Source organism: Ochotona princeps, chromosome 2 (assembly GCF_030435755.1).
Source record: "Ochotona princeps isolate mOchPri1 chromosome 2, mOchPri1.hap1, whole genome shotgun sequence".
Lineage (NCBI taxonomy): Eukaryota > Metazoa > Chordata > Mammalia > Lagomorpha > Ochotonidae > Ochotona > Ochotona princeps.
In genome coordinates, this window is record NC_080833.1 from 36,865,209 (window position 1) to 36,885,197 (window position 19,989).

The following is a 19,989-nucleotide window of genomic DNA, read 5'->3' on the forward strand; positions in this document are numbered from 1 at the left end:
CTCTTCCTGCCCAACTTTAATGTTAGTGTCAAAGAAGGAAAGGCAAATATCATTCTTAACACTAGTTCTGACAGCTGTAAGACCCACAGATCTTATATTACCCAAAAGATACAGTGATTATTACATGACCTTTTAACAATTGGACAGGAAAAAAACCTAATGATCAAAGAAAGACCACTTCAAGACTTCATTTTAGTAAAATATAACACCTTATTATTTAACTTTTTTGTTCCTGCCCAAGTGGGAATATACATTATAAAATAAAAGCCTATCATCACAAAATACAATCTATAGGAACTGTACCCCAACAACTTGAACTACTTGGAGAGCTGGTTTTGGTTTAATAATGTGATTAATATTTCAAACTCAATAGTTCAACCAAGGCATCCCTGTATCCTGAACGGGCTCAATAAATACCCACTGACTCATGAACTGATGTAATAAATGTATTAAAATAGGAATTGAATAAAAAATAAGATGTGGCTTTCCTTCTGTTATTTAGGAATAGAATTCTAAATAACTGGAATTTTCTCTTGAATGGGAACTAGGGGAACTTTCATAAAACTATTTCAAGCTGCAGAGATTTGATTCTAACAGACCCTGTGATGTGCCTCAGAACACTTTTCAAAGATTCTAAGTTCCAAACTGCTTTACTATTCCAAATTCTAGGATGAAAACACAGATTTATCCCAAGCAATTATATTCAAAGTTGTTCTACAGAGAAACCACCAAAGTTTCTGGTCACTTCTACAGGACAAACCCAGTGGGAGGACCCAGGAGACAGCAGACAATGCAGGACTTAGTTCCCTGTTGATTCCTTCAACAATGTCTGCCATCTTCTCTGGGTACGCACTGCTGCAGGCACTGAGAAGACGATGGCAGATGAGACCAAGATGTTCTGCCCTAACGGAGCTAATACCCTAGCAGGACGGAGAGTGGAATAAAGAAGAAATCAGGTAAGGACTACGAAAAGCATTTATGTGAGCCATAGTTTGTCTAAAAAAGAGGGAGGGTGTCCAGTGAGGAAGTGGAAACTAGGGTTCTCTACTCCTTCTTCCCTCTTTGGAGGGTAAGTCCAGAGGCTTACCATCATTTTTCATTAATGCAACCTATATTCAGAAAGCCCCACTACACACCAGTGGCAAACCTCAGATATCAGGGGTTACAGTGTTTACATTTGAGCACAAGGACCCTGCTATCCTTTGAACATGATGTAGCTTCCAAACTCAAGTAGGTCTTTAAACCACAGGGCGATGGGTTGGTGCTGCAGGAAGGAATTGGGAAAGACCTGATCCAATTTCCTTGTTAGAAGGTGTGAGGTCCAGTGGGAGGTCCTAAGGTCACTGGGGAAGGTAGTTCTCATGAGAAATGTGGTGACATAAGCCTAATCCACATAAACCTTGTGTTCTTTCCTGCCTTGTTGTTGGATCCCTCTTCTATATACATTCTGGTATTGCCATCCACAACCCCCTGACTACACGTACAGTAAACAGGGCTGCCTGACCTTGGAGTGTTGTTATAAACCACAAGCCACAAAACCTTCTTACATTGTAAGAAGCCTGTATCAGGTATTTTAGTCATGGTAATACAACGCTGACTAACACAGCCAATCTTATGTAAGAAAAAATCTGCTAGTAGGAAGTATCAGAAGAAAATAATAAGGTGACTTGATAAGAGTTATTAGGCAGCTAGTTTAGATTGGATGGTCAGAGAAGGCCTACTTAAGCAGATGGCCTTTAAACTGAGATATAAGTAAGAAGGCATGCACCACACAAACGATGAAATATACTTCAGAGCAGAGGGAACTAATAGGGCAAAGGCCACATTACAGAAAAAAGCCTGGCATGTTTAAAGAATAGAAAGTTATATGGCAGGACTGTGCATGTGTGTTTGTGTGAGAAAGAGAACAGAATATGAATTGGTCAGTATTTCTGTTACTACAACAAAATGCCAACACAGTAAATTTATAGAGGCTTTTTTTTTTAAAGATTTTTTTTTCTTACTTGAAAGGCAGAATTACAGAGAAAGTAGAGACAGGAGGAGAGTATCCTGCGTCTTCAGGTTCACTCCTCAAATGGTGGCAACAGCCAGAGCTAGGGCAGGCCAAAGCCAGGAGCCAGGAGCTTCTCCCAGGTCTCCCACATGGGTGACTCGGGCCATTTTATGCTACTTTCCCAGGCACAATATCAGGGGGCAGGATTAAAAATGGAGTATTCAAAATTTGAACCAGTATCCATATAGGAAGGATGCCAGCACCACAAGTGGAGGTTTAACTTGCTGCACCACAGTACTGGCTCTGAGAAAAAGCTTATTTATTATTTAACTCAAGTTTGGAGGATCAAAGTTCAAATGGCAGGCTTTGGTGAAGGTCCCATGGTAGATGGTCACAGCAGGCCAGCAAGCAGAGAGAGGTTGGGCCCAAAATCGGGCTTCTCTAACAACCCTCTTAGAAAAACAACCTTCCAGGGGAATTGATCTACTAGGCCTCACCTCTTAAACACCATAATTGGATTAAGTTTTCATCTTAGTATCATTAACTTATGAGTTTAGGGTTTAAACATCGGCACGAGAGGGGCTGGCAGTGTGGTTCAGTGAGTAAAGGCACTGCTTGTGACACTGAAATCCCCTACTGAAGTACTGATTTGAGCTCCTCTGTTTTTAATCCAGTTTCCTGCTAATGCTCCTGGGATGATAACTTAAGTGAATTTATCTCTGCCACCAATGTGGAGGACTTGAGTGGAGTTTCTGGTTCTTATAAAGGACTGTATAATTTGGGGTCAAATCATTCAGATTAGAAAAGAGAAAGAAGTAGGAGGCGAGTCCAAAGATGCAGGGAAGCATCACAACAAGTGGAATATGTAAACTACAGGAAGGATATGGATTATGCCTGAGGTGTGATGAGAATGGGTGGAAGCAGGCTACCCTCATGGCTGATGACACTCAACAGGAAGACTACTGTGGCTGTCCCATGAAAAAGGGGGGATCAGTAAAAAGGCTGTTTGGCTTCTCTAGGCACGATATCATGGTGGTTTGGACCCGAGACGTGGCAGAAGCAGTAGAGGTAGAGAAGTCATTGCATATGAAAGATGATGAACAGAAAGGAATTATGGAAAAATCCCAGATTTCTCACCTCAAGGATATTTCAGGATAGTGAAGTGAGAGTGAGGGCACATTAAATATGATTCTGAAACAGAGTACTAGCAGGCTGAAAGGATAGGCTTTACGCTAAAAGGGATCAGATATAGAAGGCATTCTTTCTAGTTTGGAAAGGGGAAGGCAGCTTTGGGGAAATAGGTGGATAATAAAACTATGAATAGGTCCACAGATACATTTTCTTCATAGCACTTCTCAAAATGACAATGATTTATTATTTATCTTAGTCTCTGATAAAGATCTCTTTTCTTCACAAGACTGTAGAGGCTATGCTATCAAGGATAATATCTGTTCTACACTCCATAATAGCCGTGCTGGGCTCAAAGACAGGGAATGAATAAGCATTTACTGAGTGAATGAGAAAAACCAAGTCTGGGATGGACACACAGAGAGGTCAGAAGAAGGCAACAAGGCTATGTAAGCTGTAACCTTATTTTTCTCATCAGTAAGATTGGTGTAACAACAAATGCTTGACTCAAGCATTGACTATCTCAAGCAGCATATAGTTTTAAAATATGTCTATGCATTCTTTGACAGAAGAGCTGCAATCTAAATCCTTTCCTCCTGAATTAGGTTTGGGTCTGGACTAAAATGATTTGTTTCTTCTTTTTTTTTTTCAAATATGGAATGCTTCATGAATTTGCATGTCATCCGTGCGCAGGGGCCATGCTAATCTCCATATCATTACATAGGTGCTACCGAAGTGAGCACAAATGATTTGTTTCTAATGAGCAGAAAACTGGCAACTTCAGAAAGAGGCCATAAAAGGCACTTGGATATTTTTTTTGCTCTGTCTTAGTCTTGGATAACACACTCTGTGGAAGCTGTTTGCCAGGTGGTGAAAATACTCAAGCAGACTCAGAATGAAGCCCAGACACTGAGATCTACCTACAAATGAGGCCCCTTCAGCTCCAGCCAAGCCTAGGCTGGCTGTTACAACCTGGAGATCCTTGTTTGAACCACTCTGCCCAGCTGCTCTCAAATTATTGGTGCACAGCAACTGCAAGATAATAAATGTTTGTTGTTTCTAGCCACTAGAGTTTATGTAACCCAGCAACAGGTAACTGTAGTAAGTTATGCAAATAAAATTATGAAAATTAAATTAAAAGTTATAAAAAATTAAAAATTAAACCTCAAAGCATGAACCATGGTAACAAAATATTGAATCAGCAATCATCTTTAGTAGTGAAATTTAGTTAAGACTTAACCAGGTAATTCTCTAAGTGCCCCCAAAATTTCAATCTAATCATCATCATTCTAGCTCTAAACATTTAATAACAAAATGTGTGAAAAAAATCTCAGTTGACAGGGAGACCCAGCAAAATGTAAACCTGTTAAGTGGGGCTGGGGAATGTGTGGCCCATGGGCCACTGAAGAGCCATACAAAGGCAACCATATGTAGGGCCTGAAATCTATACGAGGCTAATTTTTAAAGGCCTGTGAATGATATTAAAGAAATCCACCTCAGAGGTAATTTGCTCATGTGTACAAAGATGTATGCATAAGGATATCCATTTCTTCCTTATTTGCAATGGCAAAACATCAGAAACAATGTAAACGTTACCAAGACTAAGGATGTGGATGCATTCAATGAACAAAGCAAGTTGTAAAACAATACACACTGAATGACCCCACTTATTTATACACACACAGCCAGAAGCTAAGTCATATTAAAAACTATTACAGCTTTGTAAATATGAAGAGGACTGGAAGGATGTGGCTCAAATTACTCACAGTGGACATCAAAGAAGGCCAGGAGCACTAACCATATGTGTCTGTGATGGGGGAATTTTCATAGGAACTTTGTGTGTATTATATTGTTTGTCTTATATAAGAAAACATTCACAAAATACCAAACTTTTAAAAAGATAAAAGTCGGAAAAGAGACAGACACTTAAGGTGCTTGCTTCAGCAGCACATATACTAAAATTGGAAGAAACAGACACTTCACTAACTGGAGGCAGTCTATACGGTTTCCTTGGCTTCCCTAGAGCCTGCCATACCATCTTTACATGTTCTACCATAAGGTGCCTGGAAGAAGAGTCCCTCCTCCAGGTATGCTTGCTCATTGCCCCAGAGCATGTACACAGTCAACTCAAAACAAGTTTGATGGGCAAGAATGCAGTTATTCCAGATGCTTTTTTTTTAAAAGATTTATTTATTTTATTACAAAGTCAGATATACAGAGAGGAGGAGAGACAGAGAGGAAGATCCGTCCGATGATACACTCCCCAAGTGAGCCGCAACGGCTGGTGCGCGCTGATTCGAAGCTGGGAACCTGGAACCTCTTCCGGGTCTCCAACGCGGGTGCAGGGTCCCAATGCATTGGGCCGTCCTCGACTGCTTTCCCAGGCCACAAGCAGGGAGGTGGATGGGAAGTGGAGCTGCCGGGATTAGAACCGGCGCCCATATGGGATCCCAGGGCGTGCAAGGCGAGGACTTTAGCCGCTAGGCCACGCCGCCGGGCCCTCCAGATGCTTTATCAATTACATGGTTACCTTTTGACCATGTGAAGGAATGAACTCCTTCTACTAGTAACTGATAACTGGCCAGATTCTAAAGGTACAATAAAATGTGCTCTGTGTGAGGTGATCTGGGTAGAAACTGTTCTGTCAGGCACTGCGACATCCTCCTATGCTTAAAGCAGAGATCACTGCTAGTAAGTTCTACCATATCCTCCAAGAAAGGCTAGCAGCCCTCAAACCAGAGAAACAACTGTAATTCAGTGCAAGCAGAGTGAGTTGAGCTACTGTTTGGTCTCCTCAGGCTGCAAACACTAGAGGCCTGGAGCAGGGACTGGGAAGTCTAGCCTAGTCTGAGGGCTATTATGTCTGTGGAAACAATGGCATATGGCTCTGCTGAGGCAACCATTCGCAGTTTATAGCAAGCTAATTTTGAAGTCTAATTTTGTATGGCCTGAGAATGATGTTATCAATACCCAAATGGCCTTGTGCAGAAAAGGCTCCCCCACCCCACCCCAGCCTAGAGTGTCACAGCTGCCTCCCTAGGAGAATATATTCTAGAGAGTAGGCTACTAACTTGGTTATAGAACCACACTTCTTTTTATTTTGATGATCTTTACATAGTTGATTAGGGCTCAAAGGGTCAAGGGCTACGGGGAAGTGGACAAGAGCATTGTTTCCATATTCTTTTTTCCTTCCTGTATCTGGGGGAAGAGGAGAGGCAAAGGGAGAGGCCAGACCCACCTTCCCAACCATCCCAGGGTCCCCGATATGGGGCATGCTCCAAGGGCACTGCTTAAGTGCTTTTGATAGCTCAACTGTTCTGAATTGCTGACAATCTTGCCATTCCAAGCACAATGAAATCTCTCCAGAATCCACTGCCTGACATATTTCACCTTAGCATCTCCACATGCCCAGATTTTCACTGACAACACTTGGCTGGGGTAGTTGATCAATTTGTTCTGTCCTCTGTTGTGGTACCAGCTATCCTATGCAGGCTCCAATGTTCTACCATATCCTCCATGTGCACCTGGATATCTTTCCACTGCTCTGTCTGAGCCTCTGAGAAGGCTCAGCTTCGAGACTTGCACTCCATGGTCAGACAATGGAACCTGCACTTCTCTTCATGGTTGGGGTTCTGAGTCTGGCAGTTCAATTGAGGGGATCTCCAAAGAAACTTCATCTGAAGTGATCCCAGACCCGATTCTTGGGTGTACTTGTCAGTACAAGGTCCAGTACAGACTGTCACCCCAATCAGCCTATGCACATGCTCATGGTTGCAATTGTTGGGTCAGTTCTGCTTCCAGCCCTATCTTCTAAATAAACCAATGGGTGTTGAAGCCCATCCCAATCCTACCCACCACACACTTATCCATGTAAACCAGTGGGAGCTGAGCTGCAGCCTAGTTGGGGCAACTCCCCATAACCCCCATAGACCCGCCCCCTGCCCTGGTTCCTTGCCTGCCAGTGTGTACAGCAGGCTGGTCCAGTCTGTTCCACATCCCAGTCAGCTTTCATACATGTCAATGGGCACTGAAGCCTAGCTCACCCCAACCAGCCCCACTATCCCGGCCACACACATGCTGACGCTGCCGTTCTGTCTAGCCACTGCTGCACCAGTCCTGGTTTTCATGCTCACCAGACGGAGTGGCAACCCAACAGGGAGGTGCCCACTCAGAATCATATTTCTTACTCAATAAGATCACACTGATCACGAGCATTCTGTGACAGTACCATAAACTACAAAGCTGGATTCCACCTTTTAACATTCCTCTCTTTAGAGTGCTAACATGTGTGTAACTGGAAAGGAGAACAATCTTTGGAGACACTCTGCTCTTTCACAGGTCTGATGGGATTCAGGCATTATGCCATTTATGATTAAAACTCACATTTTAGGAGATGGACTTTGTGGTACAGGGGTTAAGCTACTTTATGGAATGACCACATCCCATTTCAGTGTGCTACCATATTGGAGTGCCTGTTTTGTGTGCTGTCTATCCCTTTCTTCTGTCCCAATTCTCAATAATTTGCCTGGGAGGCACTGGAAGATGGTCCAGGTACCTGGTTGTCTGCTACCCATGTGGCAGATCCAGATGGAGCTGGTTCTTGGCTTCAGCCTGGCCTAATCCTGATTGCTGTGGACATCTGGGGAATGAACCGGCAGATAGGAGCTCTCTCTGCCTTTTAAATAAATACATTTTAAAAAATCACTTTTGTATTCAAAGAAATCTATGAAATTGAATTGAAACTATTAAGAAAAAAGTTGGCATGGTAGTGAAAAGATGAGTCATTTCTTTTCATTAGCAAAATTAAAAATAACTTGTGGATCATTTGTTTAACAGCTCATCTTATACTATGAGGCTTGAAATGCTGCTTTTTGTCTTTTCCTTTCTGGCTCTGGGGTTGAAAGTCAAGAATTCCTTAAATAGTAAATAAAAGTTATTACAACAGACACTCATCAATGATAAATGATGATCCCTAGTAGTGACCTGATGACATATCTTTTCAATTTGACCTACTGAATTCCATAGAGGATATGTACAGTTAGGAGGCAGAATAGAAAACTGCATAAAAACAGGCTGTCAGGGCTTGAGTATTTTAATGCTAACATTGTTACATAACTTCTTTTAGCATGGGTTTTCTTCTCTATGAAAAGGAGATAACACCTGCTACTTCACAGGCCTATAGAAGCAAAGAAAGGAAATCACAAACGTAGAGTAACAGTGGCCTGTACAAAGGTAGCATTAATGAATGACAGCTTACTCCTTCATCATTATCATCACTGATGCCATCATCATCTTCATAATCATACTTAAGGCTCAAAGTACATACATAAACAACTGTCACATAAGGCATTTGGATTATTGCTTAGAAAGAGACATGGAGCAGATTCTAGGAGAAAAGCACTCCTACTGACCTGGGTCTTTATCTCTGTGGCCTTTTTCCAGCAAGCCAGAGATAATATAAATAGCTAAATTTCCCCAAGCACACTGTATTTTCATTCATGTAAGCATCTGAACATACAGTAAATTCTTGTTACTAGTGGTTCTTAAGCTTCAGAAAAGTTGCAGCAAACCATGGGTTAGTGGCTACTGACCCACTGCTCCAAGGGGAAATACAAGGTTAGGTTGGTCCAACCCCTGCAGTCACATTTTTGTCAAAAACTTAATACAACACATAACCTTGTTTTATGTGTGTTTCTGTCTAGATGTGTTAACTCATTTTGTTAACTCACCAACACTGAACTTACAGCCAGCAGCACTGTCACTCATGTCTGAAGGAAACCTATCTAATACATATATCTTCTCCACAGGGCACAACATGGTTTCCTTGCACTTAACAGTAGGTGGCACTTTAGCACTAAGCCTAGGGGACATTTTAAACAGTGAAACCAACAAAAAGCACAAAATGTGGCATTAAGTATGCTGCAAAAAAGATACTTGTTTACAGCTTAAGAGCTGGAACATGACTATAGTATGCTACCTCATCCAGCCTTAGCTATAAAAATGTGCTGTTGGTAGCTGAAAAATTTCAACACTGTGCACATGCTTGGTGAATGACAACAAAAGCACAAGTACACACTGGGTTCACACATTTTAGTGAGTAGGCAAGCTGACAATTTATGAGAATCAAACGCAGTGATATTTTACCTAGAATGCCTTTCTCTCTTCAGAATCTACCTGGCTGATTCCTATTTGCCCTTCAGGACTCAGGTTAAGATTTCCGGTAAACCTCATGTGATTTCTGGCTTAGACGTGTATTTAAAAATTCTAACACCAGTCCTTTATTTCTTACTGTTATCAGACTCGTACTACTGTTTCTGTTTCTTCCATCTGACTCTATGATACTTAAGGGAGGGATTCTACCATGGTCTGAATGTGTTCTCCTAAATTTGAGAGGCAGGGAGATGGGGGAGACTGAGACAGAAAAACAGAGAGGGACACACACACATACACATAGCACTCCCATCCACTGGCTCACTTTCCAAATGTCCAAGGCTAGGATGGGACCAAAGCTGGGAGCCAGGAAGACAATCCAGGTCTCCCAAGCAGGAGATAGGAGTTCAGTCACTTGAGCCATCATTACTGTTTCCCAGGGTTTGTATTAGCAGGAAACCAGAGTCACAAGCTCAGAAGCCGACCAAGAAGGTACTCTGATATGGGCTATGGGCTTCTTAACTACAAACATACATGCCTGTTCCTTCCTAAAATTGGTATGTCGAAACCTAAGCCCAATGCAATGGTATTAAAAGGTGGAACCTTTGGGGGGTGATTTAGGAGGGATCCATCTTCATGAATGTGAATGCCCTGATAAAAGAGGTTCAAGAAACAGCTTGTTTGTCCTTTTTACAATATGAACATACAGCAGGACGTCATCAGCTACGAAGCAGAGAACCAGCTTGGCACTTTGATCCTGGACTTCACAGCTCTAGAACTATGTTGTTTATAAGTTACTAAGTCTAAGGAATTTTGTTCTAGTACCCTGAGTAGAGGAAGACAGAATCCAAAGTCTAGCTCCACAGACACAGCTCATACACGTCTGATGAATGAATGGTCTTTAAAGAAGAGGCGGAGACTTCCTATAATGTCAGGAGGTAGCATAAAATCAAAGTTTCACTAATAAAACAAAAAAAAAGATTTTTAAACTACTAAAGATTTTCTGTTTATATATACTTATATTTATATAAACAAAAATAATATATTTGTTTATATATTTCACCCTATACCCTGTGGGAGACCCAGAAGCAGCTCTTGACTCCTGGCTTCAGATCAGCTCAGCTTCGGCTGTTGCAGCCATTTAGGGAGTGAATCACTGGATAGAAGATCTTTCCTCTCTGTATCTCCTCTCTGTAAATCTGACTTTCCAATAAAAAAACAGCAGCTTAACCAGAAGTGCCACAACACTATACCCTATTTCATGAAATAATTTATAAAAGTGAGACAGAATTGAACAGAAAATAAAATACCATGAGTCATCATATATATTAAGGGTAAGCTTAATAGATTAACTTTTATTTCAGCTACATATAATGCCTTAGTCTGTTTTCTTCATGTTGTTCAACTGAATACTGGAGAATGGAAAATTTATAAAAAGTAGACCTCTTCAGCTGAACGTTTTGGAGGCTGGGAAGTCCAACAGCATGGTGTTAGCATCTGGTGAGTGCCTTCTTGCTACATCCTATCATGGCAGAGAGTATCACATGATGACACAGAGCTAAGTGCCAGCTCAGGTCTCTCTTTCCTTTCCTATCAAGCCACTGATAGCATCACGAGGCCCTGCTTCCGTGACTTCACATCTATCTAATCCCAAGCACCCTCCCACAGGATCATCTCTAAATAACACTAACATATGAATTCGGGTATTAAATTTTTAATACCTGGTGGCTGATTAACTGCTCCATTTCAGATCTAATTCCCTGCTTGTGACCTGAGAAAGCAGTAATGGATGGCCCAAATCCTTGGACCCCTGCACCCATGTGGGAGACCCAGAAGAAACTCTTGGCTCTTGGCTTTGGATTGGCTCAGCTGCAGCCATTGCAGACATTTGGGAAGTGAACCAGCAGCTGAAAGATCTTTTTCTGTCTCTCCTTCTCCCTGGAAATCTGTCTTTCCAATAAAAATAAATAAATCTTTTAAAAAAATGTCCAATACATGAGATTTTGGGGAATACATTAAAATAATAACATATAAGCATGCTTATATTTATTGAGTAATGATTTTTTGGTTTTAAATGCTAAACTGCTACACTCCCAAACCACTGCTCAAAGATACAGCTTCAGAAATACCTCGAGTACTTTCTTATAGTATGGTGCCACTGCTCCTTCTGAACTCCCCAATTCTACTCAGAAGAGAATACCATCTTACTCCCAACAAGCAAGACTTCCTATTTTGAGGTCGTCTTTGTTGTTGCATGTATGTATATTGTTCACTTGGCAATTAAGTTTCCTTTTCAATGCACATTCTTTTCTAACCTAAGTGGAAAAACTGAACTCAGCAGCTGGAGTTACTCAGTGAATACTACAGCACCATTATACATACAGGATGCTTGGAAAACACAGTCAGAATAAGCCCTTCTGCTCTGGCAGAGTCCCTTTTTTATCAGTCATTGCTAAGTTCTGGCCATTGTAGTGACTGGAAATGCTTATGTCCTAGGCTTACTTGCCTGGTCAAGGCATTTAACCTATTCTACCACCTGCTATTAAACCAGAGCAACTATCATTAGTTGTTAATGGACCCTGATTTGTTGTTTTTCAGTGTATGGCACTATACTCTAAACTGCATCTGTAAATCTGTAAACTCTATTAAATAAAGATACATCTCATTATCTAATAAAAAGAGGTTGTTCATTGTTCTTGCCCCATAGGAAAAATCCTCAAGAATTTCCAACTTTCTCTAGTCTGCTTGGTGGAATTATGTTTAATTACTCTTTTTTTCTTTTTTGCAGAAAGGGCTAGAATTTTAAATATTTAGTAATGCACAACCATTTAACATTTTTAACAAATGTTAAACTCTATTTTAACATTTTGGGATCACAGTATGAAAAACTCCAGCTGAAGAAGAAAAACAACCTGAAGTGAATTTCTCACACTGAGAAATTTATATGAAACAAATAACCAACCAAAATAAATAGTGAAAGTTTAGACAGAAAAATTACACTTTTGCTACCTGCTTATTCATTTCCGTGATGTTTATCCAGATTTTGCTTAAGCCCAGCTCTCCAGATTCAATCTTTTCAAGTTGCTTTTGCTTGGTGAGTAGGTCTTCATTGAGTTTGGGGATTTCTTGAAATGAGTTTTTCTGATTAGATTCCACTAAAAGTAAAAACAAGAATACTCATTAATAGCTACAAAGTTTCCTTGTGGCCTCAAAAATGAAAAGCTGATCAAATGTAGAAAAAAAGATGGCTTGATAAAAGTTAATTCTGGGAGGACAATGACCAAATTTGCATCTGCCAACTATACTGTTCTTTTATTAAGTCAGTGTTTATTATGACACTGCAGCTCTATTTTAACTTGGGGCTAGTTTGTTACTGGCAAGGCAACCTTTAAGATCAGGTGAGGCAGGTATTGAGGGCTGACTCTGCTTGGGATGCCTGCTTCCCAAATCAACGTGCCTGGGCTTGAATCCTAATGCCCACATGAGAGAGCTGAACTGAAGTCCCAGCTGCTAGCTTTGACTTGGCCCAGCCCTGGCTAGTCAGGTGACTAAAAATTATAACAAAGAACATGAACAAAGCTGGATCAGAATCTCAACTCCCAATGTCTGTAATCTTGAGCAAATTATTTAAATTCTTTGAATTCCACTTCATCATTTGTAATGAAGTGATAAAATAATTTTCCTCAGATTGTTAGACTTAAGTGGAAGAATGGCTCCAAAAGCTTTACCAAGCTGGTCAGGCAAACAGTGAGTTATAAATAAATGTTAAGAACTGACTAGCTCAACTAACAATTTTGACTTGTCACTGAAGACTTAAAACCTTACTTTATTAATTCTAGAGGTGACATTATAAAGATTGTCATTTTCATAAACAGCAAGCAATATTTTTAAAAATCTTTTAAAAAAGTTTTTTAAATTACTTATTTGGAAGTCAAACTGACAGCCTCCCTCACAGGTGCAGGTGCCCATAAATTGGGCCATTTTTAATGTTTTTCTTAGGCTATAAGCAGGAAGCTGGATCGTAAGTGAGGCAACCAGGACTCTAGAACTCGAACTGGCACCCATATGGGATGCTGGCACTGCAGGTGGCTTACGAGCTATGCAACAATGCTAGCTTCTCTTAAATTTTCAATCACCCAAAAGTTCAAGATGAAACAGAAGATAAAGTAGTATATCAGGGTAGGTACAGCATATCTGGCTTTTCTTTGGGAAACAATATCTTCAGACACTTGGCAGCCTGAATACAGAGGCCTGGAAGAATGTTTTCTGTTACAGAGAAATACAATATAGATAGGGGTCAGAAACACAGTATTGATAAGGGTTAGTCCTCCAGAATAAAAATGCCTCTAATTTTTTTTCAAGCTACAAACTGACTGATTAGCCATGCTTTATTTAAAACTAAATACTAAATATGAAACAATTCATCAAAATGTAAGCTCCAAGACCTTGCTTTATTTATTGTGTATGGTAAGCACTTAACACACACCTGGTACATTTTAGGCATTCAGTACACCTGCATTGTCAGAATAAATCTGTTTTTTGCCTGCCTCCCAGCTATATGTATTGCTTTATTTACCTCTATAATCTAGTGAAGAATATTTAATAAATAAAAAACACAAGCTAACAAATACACTGAACAACAGGCCCCTCATAAAATTGGAGGTGGTAGTGGTAGCGGTATTTCAAGCAAATCCACTACTGGAAAATTCAGAATTGAGCAAAGAAGTTATATACTTTTATTCATTTTTCAAAAACACATGCCACAGAATTTCAGTTTAAGCAAGTGACTTTCCAAAGTGCTTCTAATGCAGCATTTGATTTACATACAGCTTGCCAGAATATGTCCATTTCACATGATAAGAGTATTTTAATATTCAGTCTAAACTAATGGAGATCCTAGTATTTCACTGAATTGCATTTTCATCCAACTTATACAGAAAAATCCATTCCATGAATGTTTTCTATACTTAGATGGTCAGACAACCCACTAGGGGGAGACTATCTTCCTCTCTTTCTGCAGCCAAATGCATCAAGTAGAAGACAGAGGTGGGGGAAGAAATAATACAAATAATATGCATAATAATGAACTAATATATAAAGTTGGCAAGTTCTGCCAATACTTTGGATTCTGAGGACTATATGAGCCAGTAGGGGTCAGGGTCATGATCTCATTTCAGGTTTTTAAAAGAGAAAAGCCAACTAGGCTCTTCTGTTACATAAAAGGGAGGAAATGTAGTGAACAATTTATGATTATTAATTCATGTTCTTTCAACATGGAAAGTGACTCATTCAAAATTTAGTATGTTAAGACTCAAAAGAATCTACCTAGTTCTTTTGACTTCCTAATTGTGCAGATCAGAAAAATGGAGATTTCTACATATACCCTTCCAACAGAACATACTCAGTGCCAAAGGCAATATTTTATATTTATATTGTATCTTTATAGTTTGCAATAAACTGAGGCTTTCAGTCCACTGGGGGGTGAGGAATGGCTGTAGAATTGCTACACAATGTGGCAGATGTCTGTAACACAGAAATGCCAAAGTACTTTGGTAGTACAAATACATCTTTATGTTTTATGGATGGAAAAATGAAGGCTCAAAAAGAGTAAGTGGCTTGTGCAAATTTAACAGCTAGTAATGAGAAGCCAGGATTCAAACAGTGAAGTCCTCTGTGTTTAGGACCAGCATTCTTTCCATTTCCTCTGGACGCCACAGACATTCACACCTCAATGTCCTCATCAGCACAAAACCATTTTTAAGTTTTATTTATCTTTATTAGAAAGGCAGATTTACAGAGAGAAGGAGAGTCAGAGAAAAAGATCTTTCATTTGCTTGTTCACTCCCTAAGTGGCCGCAAAGACCACAGCTGGGCCAAATTGAACCAGGAGCCAGGAGCCCCATCCAATTCTCCCATGTGGGTGCAGGGTCCCAAGGAGTTGGGCCATTCTCTGCTGCTTCCTCAGGCCACAAACAGGGAGCTGGATGGACAGTGGAGCAGCCAGGACATGAACCAGTGCCTATATGGGGTTCTGGTGCTTGCAGGCTGAGGATTGGCTAATTGAGCTATCATGCTGACCTCTAAGTTCTGTACTAAATGACCAAACCATAACCTTGCCTGTATATGAAATGCTCAATTTATTAACATTTTCCTCTCTTCCAAATTAGGTGTTTTTTGTTTGTTTGTTTGTTTGTTTTAACATTTCTTAGTTGAATGACTTTAGAGGACTAAATGGGAATAGGATTTTCCTTGGAATAATTGTGGAGGTCTTCTGAGGTACCTGGTTCTGGTAAAAGAATACTGAGCCAAGAGTTTCAAGGATGATCTTTTAGCTGAAGGATCAGATTACCTATTGACCATAAATAAAAATGTCAAACCCATCTGCTTTATTTCTATTTCAGGTGTTTTAGTAACCCCTATTTCTTTCCTCCTAAGTGTCCAGAAAAACTCATTTCAATAAAGAACAAGGGACTGTGAATTTCTCAAAAAAGTATTAAAGCCAGATAAGCAGATGGTCTTAAATGTAGTCAGTGAATTCTACTGTTACTTTGAAAGAAACAAGAAAAAAAAATAATTCACTGAAATGTATTTAAAGTAGAAGTATATTTCAAAGAAAGATTATTTAAGTTTACCAAGACTTCATATAGACAAAAAATACTGGGTAAGGAGTCCACATGGTTCAGCCTAGGCCAGACTGCTGTAAGCTCCACCCCTTGCTCTCACTCAGTAAATACTGTTTTTAGACATTCCAGGGGTTGGCATTTCTATTGTAGCAAATCAAAGCCAACAAAAAACTGGTCTGACAATTCCAGATCTGTCTCATTCAGCTGGCTGACAAAAGTAGTCAAGGTCCAGGAGAATGTTGCTTAGCAGTAAAAAGCAGGTCCATGGTCCAATATTGGATATGTCCTGAATATAGTACGATCAGTAACTGGTGTTAGTAAAAGTTCAACAAATATTTGCTGACTGACTGATTGCCAGGGCCATTATATGTACATTTTAAAATACGCACTTTCAAAGGAATGCCCTGAAAAGCTCAGCTAAGTATTAAACCACACAGGGATTCTATAATCACAGGTACAGAACACTGACACAGGAATCCCTGCAGGGCAGAACCAAGCAATCTTTTGAAGTGTATAAACATGTAATTGTTACATCTGATCCAGACAACCCATGGTCCAAGCCTAGGAAGCACAAGTATGGAGAGATATGTGTTCAGTGGTTTTTATGGCTAATTGGTCTTGAGACCCTCATTTCTAAGTTGTGATTACTACTTACAAAGAAAACTGGTTTTAAAAACACCTCACTAACTACAAGGACAACCATTAAGTGGAAGCACTAACCAAGGAGCACTCACTTCAGTACTTCATATGCTGCACTCTGATAAAAACAAACTGGTAAACCATATAAGCCAGAATGAGTCTGGTAGAGTTAACACTAAGCTATTCCCATTCCCTTAACGAGAAACTCATAAGAACACCAAGAGGTGTATTTCAACATTCCTTCCAAGCAACATCAGCAGATATGTCATTCACTCAAGATTAGCTGTCCTTAAGTCAGGCTCAGAACTTGAGTAACTTCAGGAAACAAAGGGGTGAAGGAGAGCTAGGATACTATTATCTCTGGGGCTTAAAAACAGGAAGAGCTCCTAGTCCCACACCTAAAGCCAGATTTCTTCATGACCTTGAGAAAAACTTTGTGGTCAATTTCCTGCTGTATTAATGCTATTAAGATTAGAGTATTGGGCCTGGCACAATAGCATAGCGGCTAAAGTATTCCCCTTGAACGCACTAGGAACCCATATGGGTGCTGGTTCTAATCCTGGTGACCCACTTCCCATCCACCTTCCTGTTTGTTGCCTGGGAAGGCAGTCGAGGACGGACCAGGGCCTTGGAACCCTGCACCAACGTGGGAGACCCAGAAGGGGCTCCTGGTTCCTGGCTTCAGATTGGCTCAGCTCTGGCTGTTCTGGCAGCTTGGGGAGTGAATCATCGGACGGAAGATCTTCCTTTCTGTCTCTCCTCCTCTGTGTATCTGCCTTTCCAATAATAATAAATAAATCTTTAAAAAAAAGATTAGAGTATTTGTGATTTAGTGCTACTGGCTCCTAAGCATGGAAAATAACCCTTAAGGGGTATACAGCAGGTTAAGCCAGTGTAAGTCCCAGCTGTTCTACTTCAAATTTAGCCTTCTGCTAATGCACCTGGGAGGCAGTAGAAGACCTGGACACTTAGACCCCTGCCACCATTTGTGGCTTCAAATTGGCTGACAAGCCCATATTGGAAGTGAACAAGAGGATAGAAGATCTCTCTTTCCCTGTTGCTCTTTCAGATGAAAGACAAGAATCCCTGAAATGTACAACCAAAAATTTCAGTTTTGATACCAAAAGCAAAAACTACAGAATTTCAGTTTTCTAAAACAAACAAAAAAAGGTCTTACAGAAACAATGCAAGTTTCTTATAGAAACTTTCAGAAAAATAGCTGTTGGACTTGCAAAACATAACTTGATATAAAACTTTGTTAACCTGAAAAATTCTTGGAACTCAAACTGTTTCATGAGACCAATGTTGTTGCCAGTTACCTGGAACAGATAGTATCATATTTAAAAGCATATCTAGGGCCTGGCGGCATGGCCTAGCAGCTAAAGTCCTCGCCTTGAATGCCCCAGGATCCCATATGGGCGCCAGTTCTAATCCCTGCAGCTCCACTTCCCATCCAGCTCCCTGCTTGTGGCCTGGGAAAGCAGTTGAGGACGGCCCAAAGCTTTGGGACCCTGCACCCGCGTGGGAGACCCAGAAGAGGTTCCTGGTTGCTGGCTTCGGATCGGCACAGCACTGGCTGTTGTGGTCACTTGGGGAGTGAATCATCCGACGGAAGATCTTCCTCTTTGTCTCTCCTCCTCTCTGTATCTGACTTGGTAATAAAATAAATCTTAAAAAAAAAGCATATCTAAGGACAAAAGAGAAATCTTAGTTTCTTGCTGGAACCTTGAAAATGGATAAATGTGTAGAAAATCAGTTCCTACAGTATTTCTACTAACTGCTTTCAGAGGAATGACCAAAGCTGATTTTAAGGACATCTGTGGGCGCTTGGAGATATGTGTATTGGCTGACACAGCTCTTGGAAATAAGTGACGTAATACAACAGTGGTTACAAACATGTACTTGCAACAAGTGTGCAAGAGAACCAGGTACAAATTTTAATTCCATAACACTTAATTGTTGAATAAGTCACTTAATCCATCTATGCTTGTTTTTTTTGGGGGGGAGTACAAAATTGATAAAAGTAATACCCATCTTACCAGACTAGGGAATAAATGGGCGTCTTAGCATACTATAGGCACTCCCTTAATATTACATTACCCACTCCTTAGTTCCTACCTGGTTTTCCTTTTGGGTGCCTCTGTGAGGTGGAAGGAAATAGCCAATGTTCCCACTGCAACTTTACACTGGGGGAAGTCCCAGCCCCTTCCTTCTGCGGTCTGAGCACTGAGTGCAAAGCCATTGTTTCAGGTGCTGTTTGGCCTGATGGCTCATGAGCACTGGAGAGAGGACTACTAAGTGTTTCAGCACACGAGCTGATAGCCAAGAAAGGAGCATAAACATGCTGAAAGTGAAGGTACAATCGCTTCAGAGAGGGCAAAATTCTTAATTTAGCCTGGTCTGCTTTATCCTAGAATTTGGAGAAGATCATGCTCTGAAAAAGGGGAACCACTTACTTGTCCTGAATTTTTCCTTGAGGGCATCCAGGTCCTCTTTGAGAGCAACCTGCATCCACACCAAGCCAACGCAGGCCACGACACAGGCAGCGAGGATGACAAAAGCACAGAGTGGGTAACAGATCTTGCAGCATCGTAAATAGTCTCCCCTGATGTAAGAACAAATCCAACCATGAATACAAATGTGGTCATGAGTGCTGGAGAGCTCTATTGGAATCAGCACACCTGAGTTGCCATGCAATTATCTTCTCTAATGAATAACTAGTGGATTTTCCAGGGGAGATAGGATAATGCACTTCAATCTGAACAGCAGATTGAAAATGATTAAATAATATGGCCTAAGCAGAGTCTCTACTGAGTATGAAGGTTTCAGACTTCACTTGAACCTGAGGGAGGGCACACCTGCAGGCACTACTGTTGCCATCAACTCAGGGAAAAAGTTTCCCCCGAAGACAAGCTCAGGTTAGAGAAGTCTTTATAAAGATCGGAGTTTCTCTGCAATTTCATCACTGCACTGTAATTTGCCTATCCATTTTTCTGTTTCAAACACACACCCACTCACCCAAGGCACCTGGTTTAATCTACTGAAACTTCATAAACTTTTGAGCAAGTTTTAGCGCAAGCAGAATGGAAGAAATAGGATCTGCAGGGTTAAGTGGACACCTGGTATACTCTAGCTTATCAGCTGGGAAGGAAACAGAAAGCAGCTAGATTTCACACTGTACCTCAACCAGCCCTCAGAATGTAAACTAACCTGTTGGGCTAAGTATTCTAGGATGGACACATCCTTGCACAGTCACACCTCCACATGTGGAAGGCCCTTAGCCACCTAAGCTAAGTTCATAGGGCCCAAATTCTAACAACATAAAATCGCAGACATTGCACTCCACCTTCCCACATCCTCAGCAGAATCCCCTTTCTTTGGGTCCTCCTGATAGGGCCCAAGGGCAGGCTCCCTTAGACCTTTGCTACCATGGTCCCAAACACCCAACACCCATGA

General features: G+C 40.8%; 1 protein-coding gene, 1 long non-coding RNA gene and 1 pseudogene across 4 annotated transcripts in view; 1 reads left to right on the forward strand and 2 right to left on the reverse strand.

Moving 5' to 3' along the window:
- The window catches only part of EFCAB14 (EF-hand calcium binding domain 14), a 45,612-nt gene that overhangs the window by 24,211 nt on the left and 1,412 nt on the right, over positions 1-19,989 (reverse strand). For all 3 annotated transcript variants that reach the window (XM_004599431.4, XM_058680881.1, XM_058680875.1), the window contains exons 2-3: positions 18,990-19,138; positions 12,281-12,426 (exon numbers count right to left, since the gene is read on the reverse strand). In XM_004599431.4, the coding sequence (XP_004599488.2) occupies positions 12,281-12,426; positions 18,990-19,138 (295 nt within the window). The remainder of the gene's footprint in view (positions 1-12,280; positions 12,427-18,989; positions 19,139-19,989) is intronic.
- On the forward strand, positions 698-19,049 carry LOC131483248 (uncharacterized). Its single transcript, XR_009247597.1, has 3 exons — positions 698-956; positions 18,321-18,461; positions 18,948-19,049. It is a non-coding gene; the product is annotated as an uncharacterized LOC131483248 (long non-coding RNA).
- Positions 3,770-3,864, reverse strand: LOC118758709 (U6 spliceosomal RNA; annotated as a pseudogene).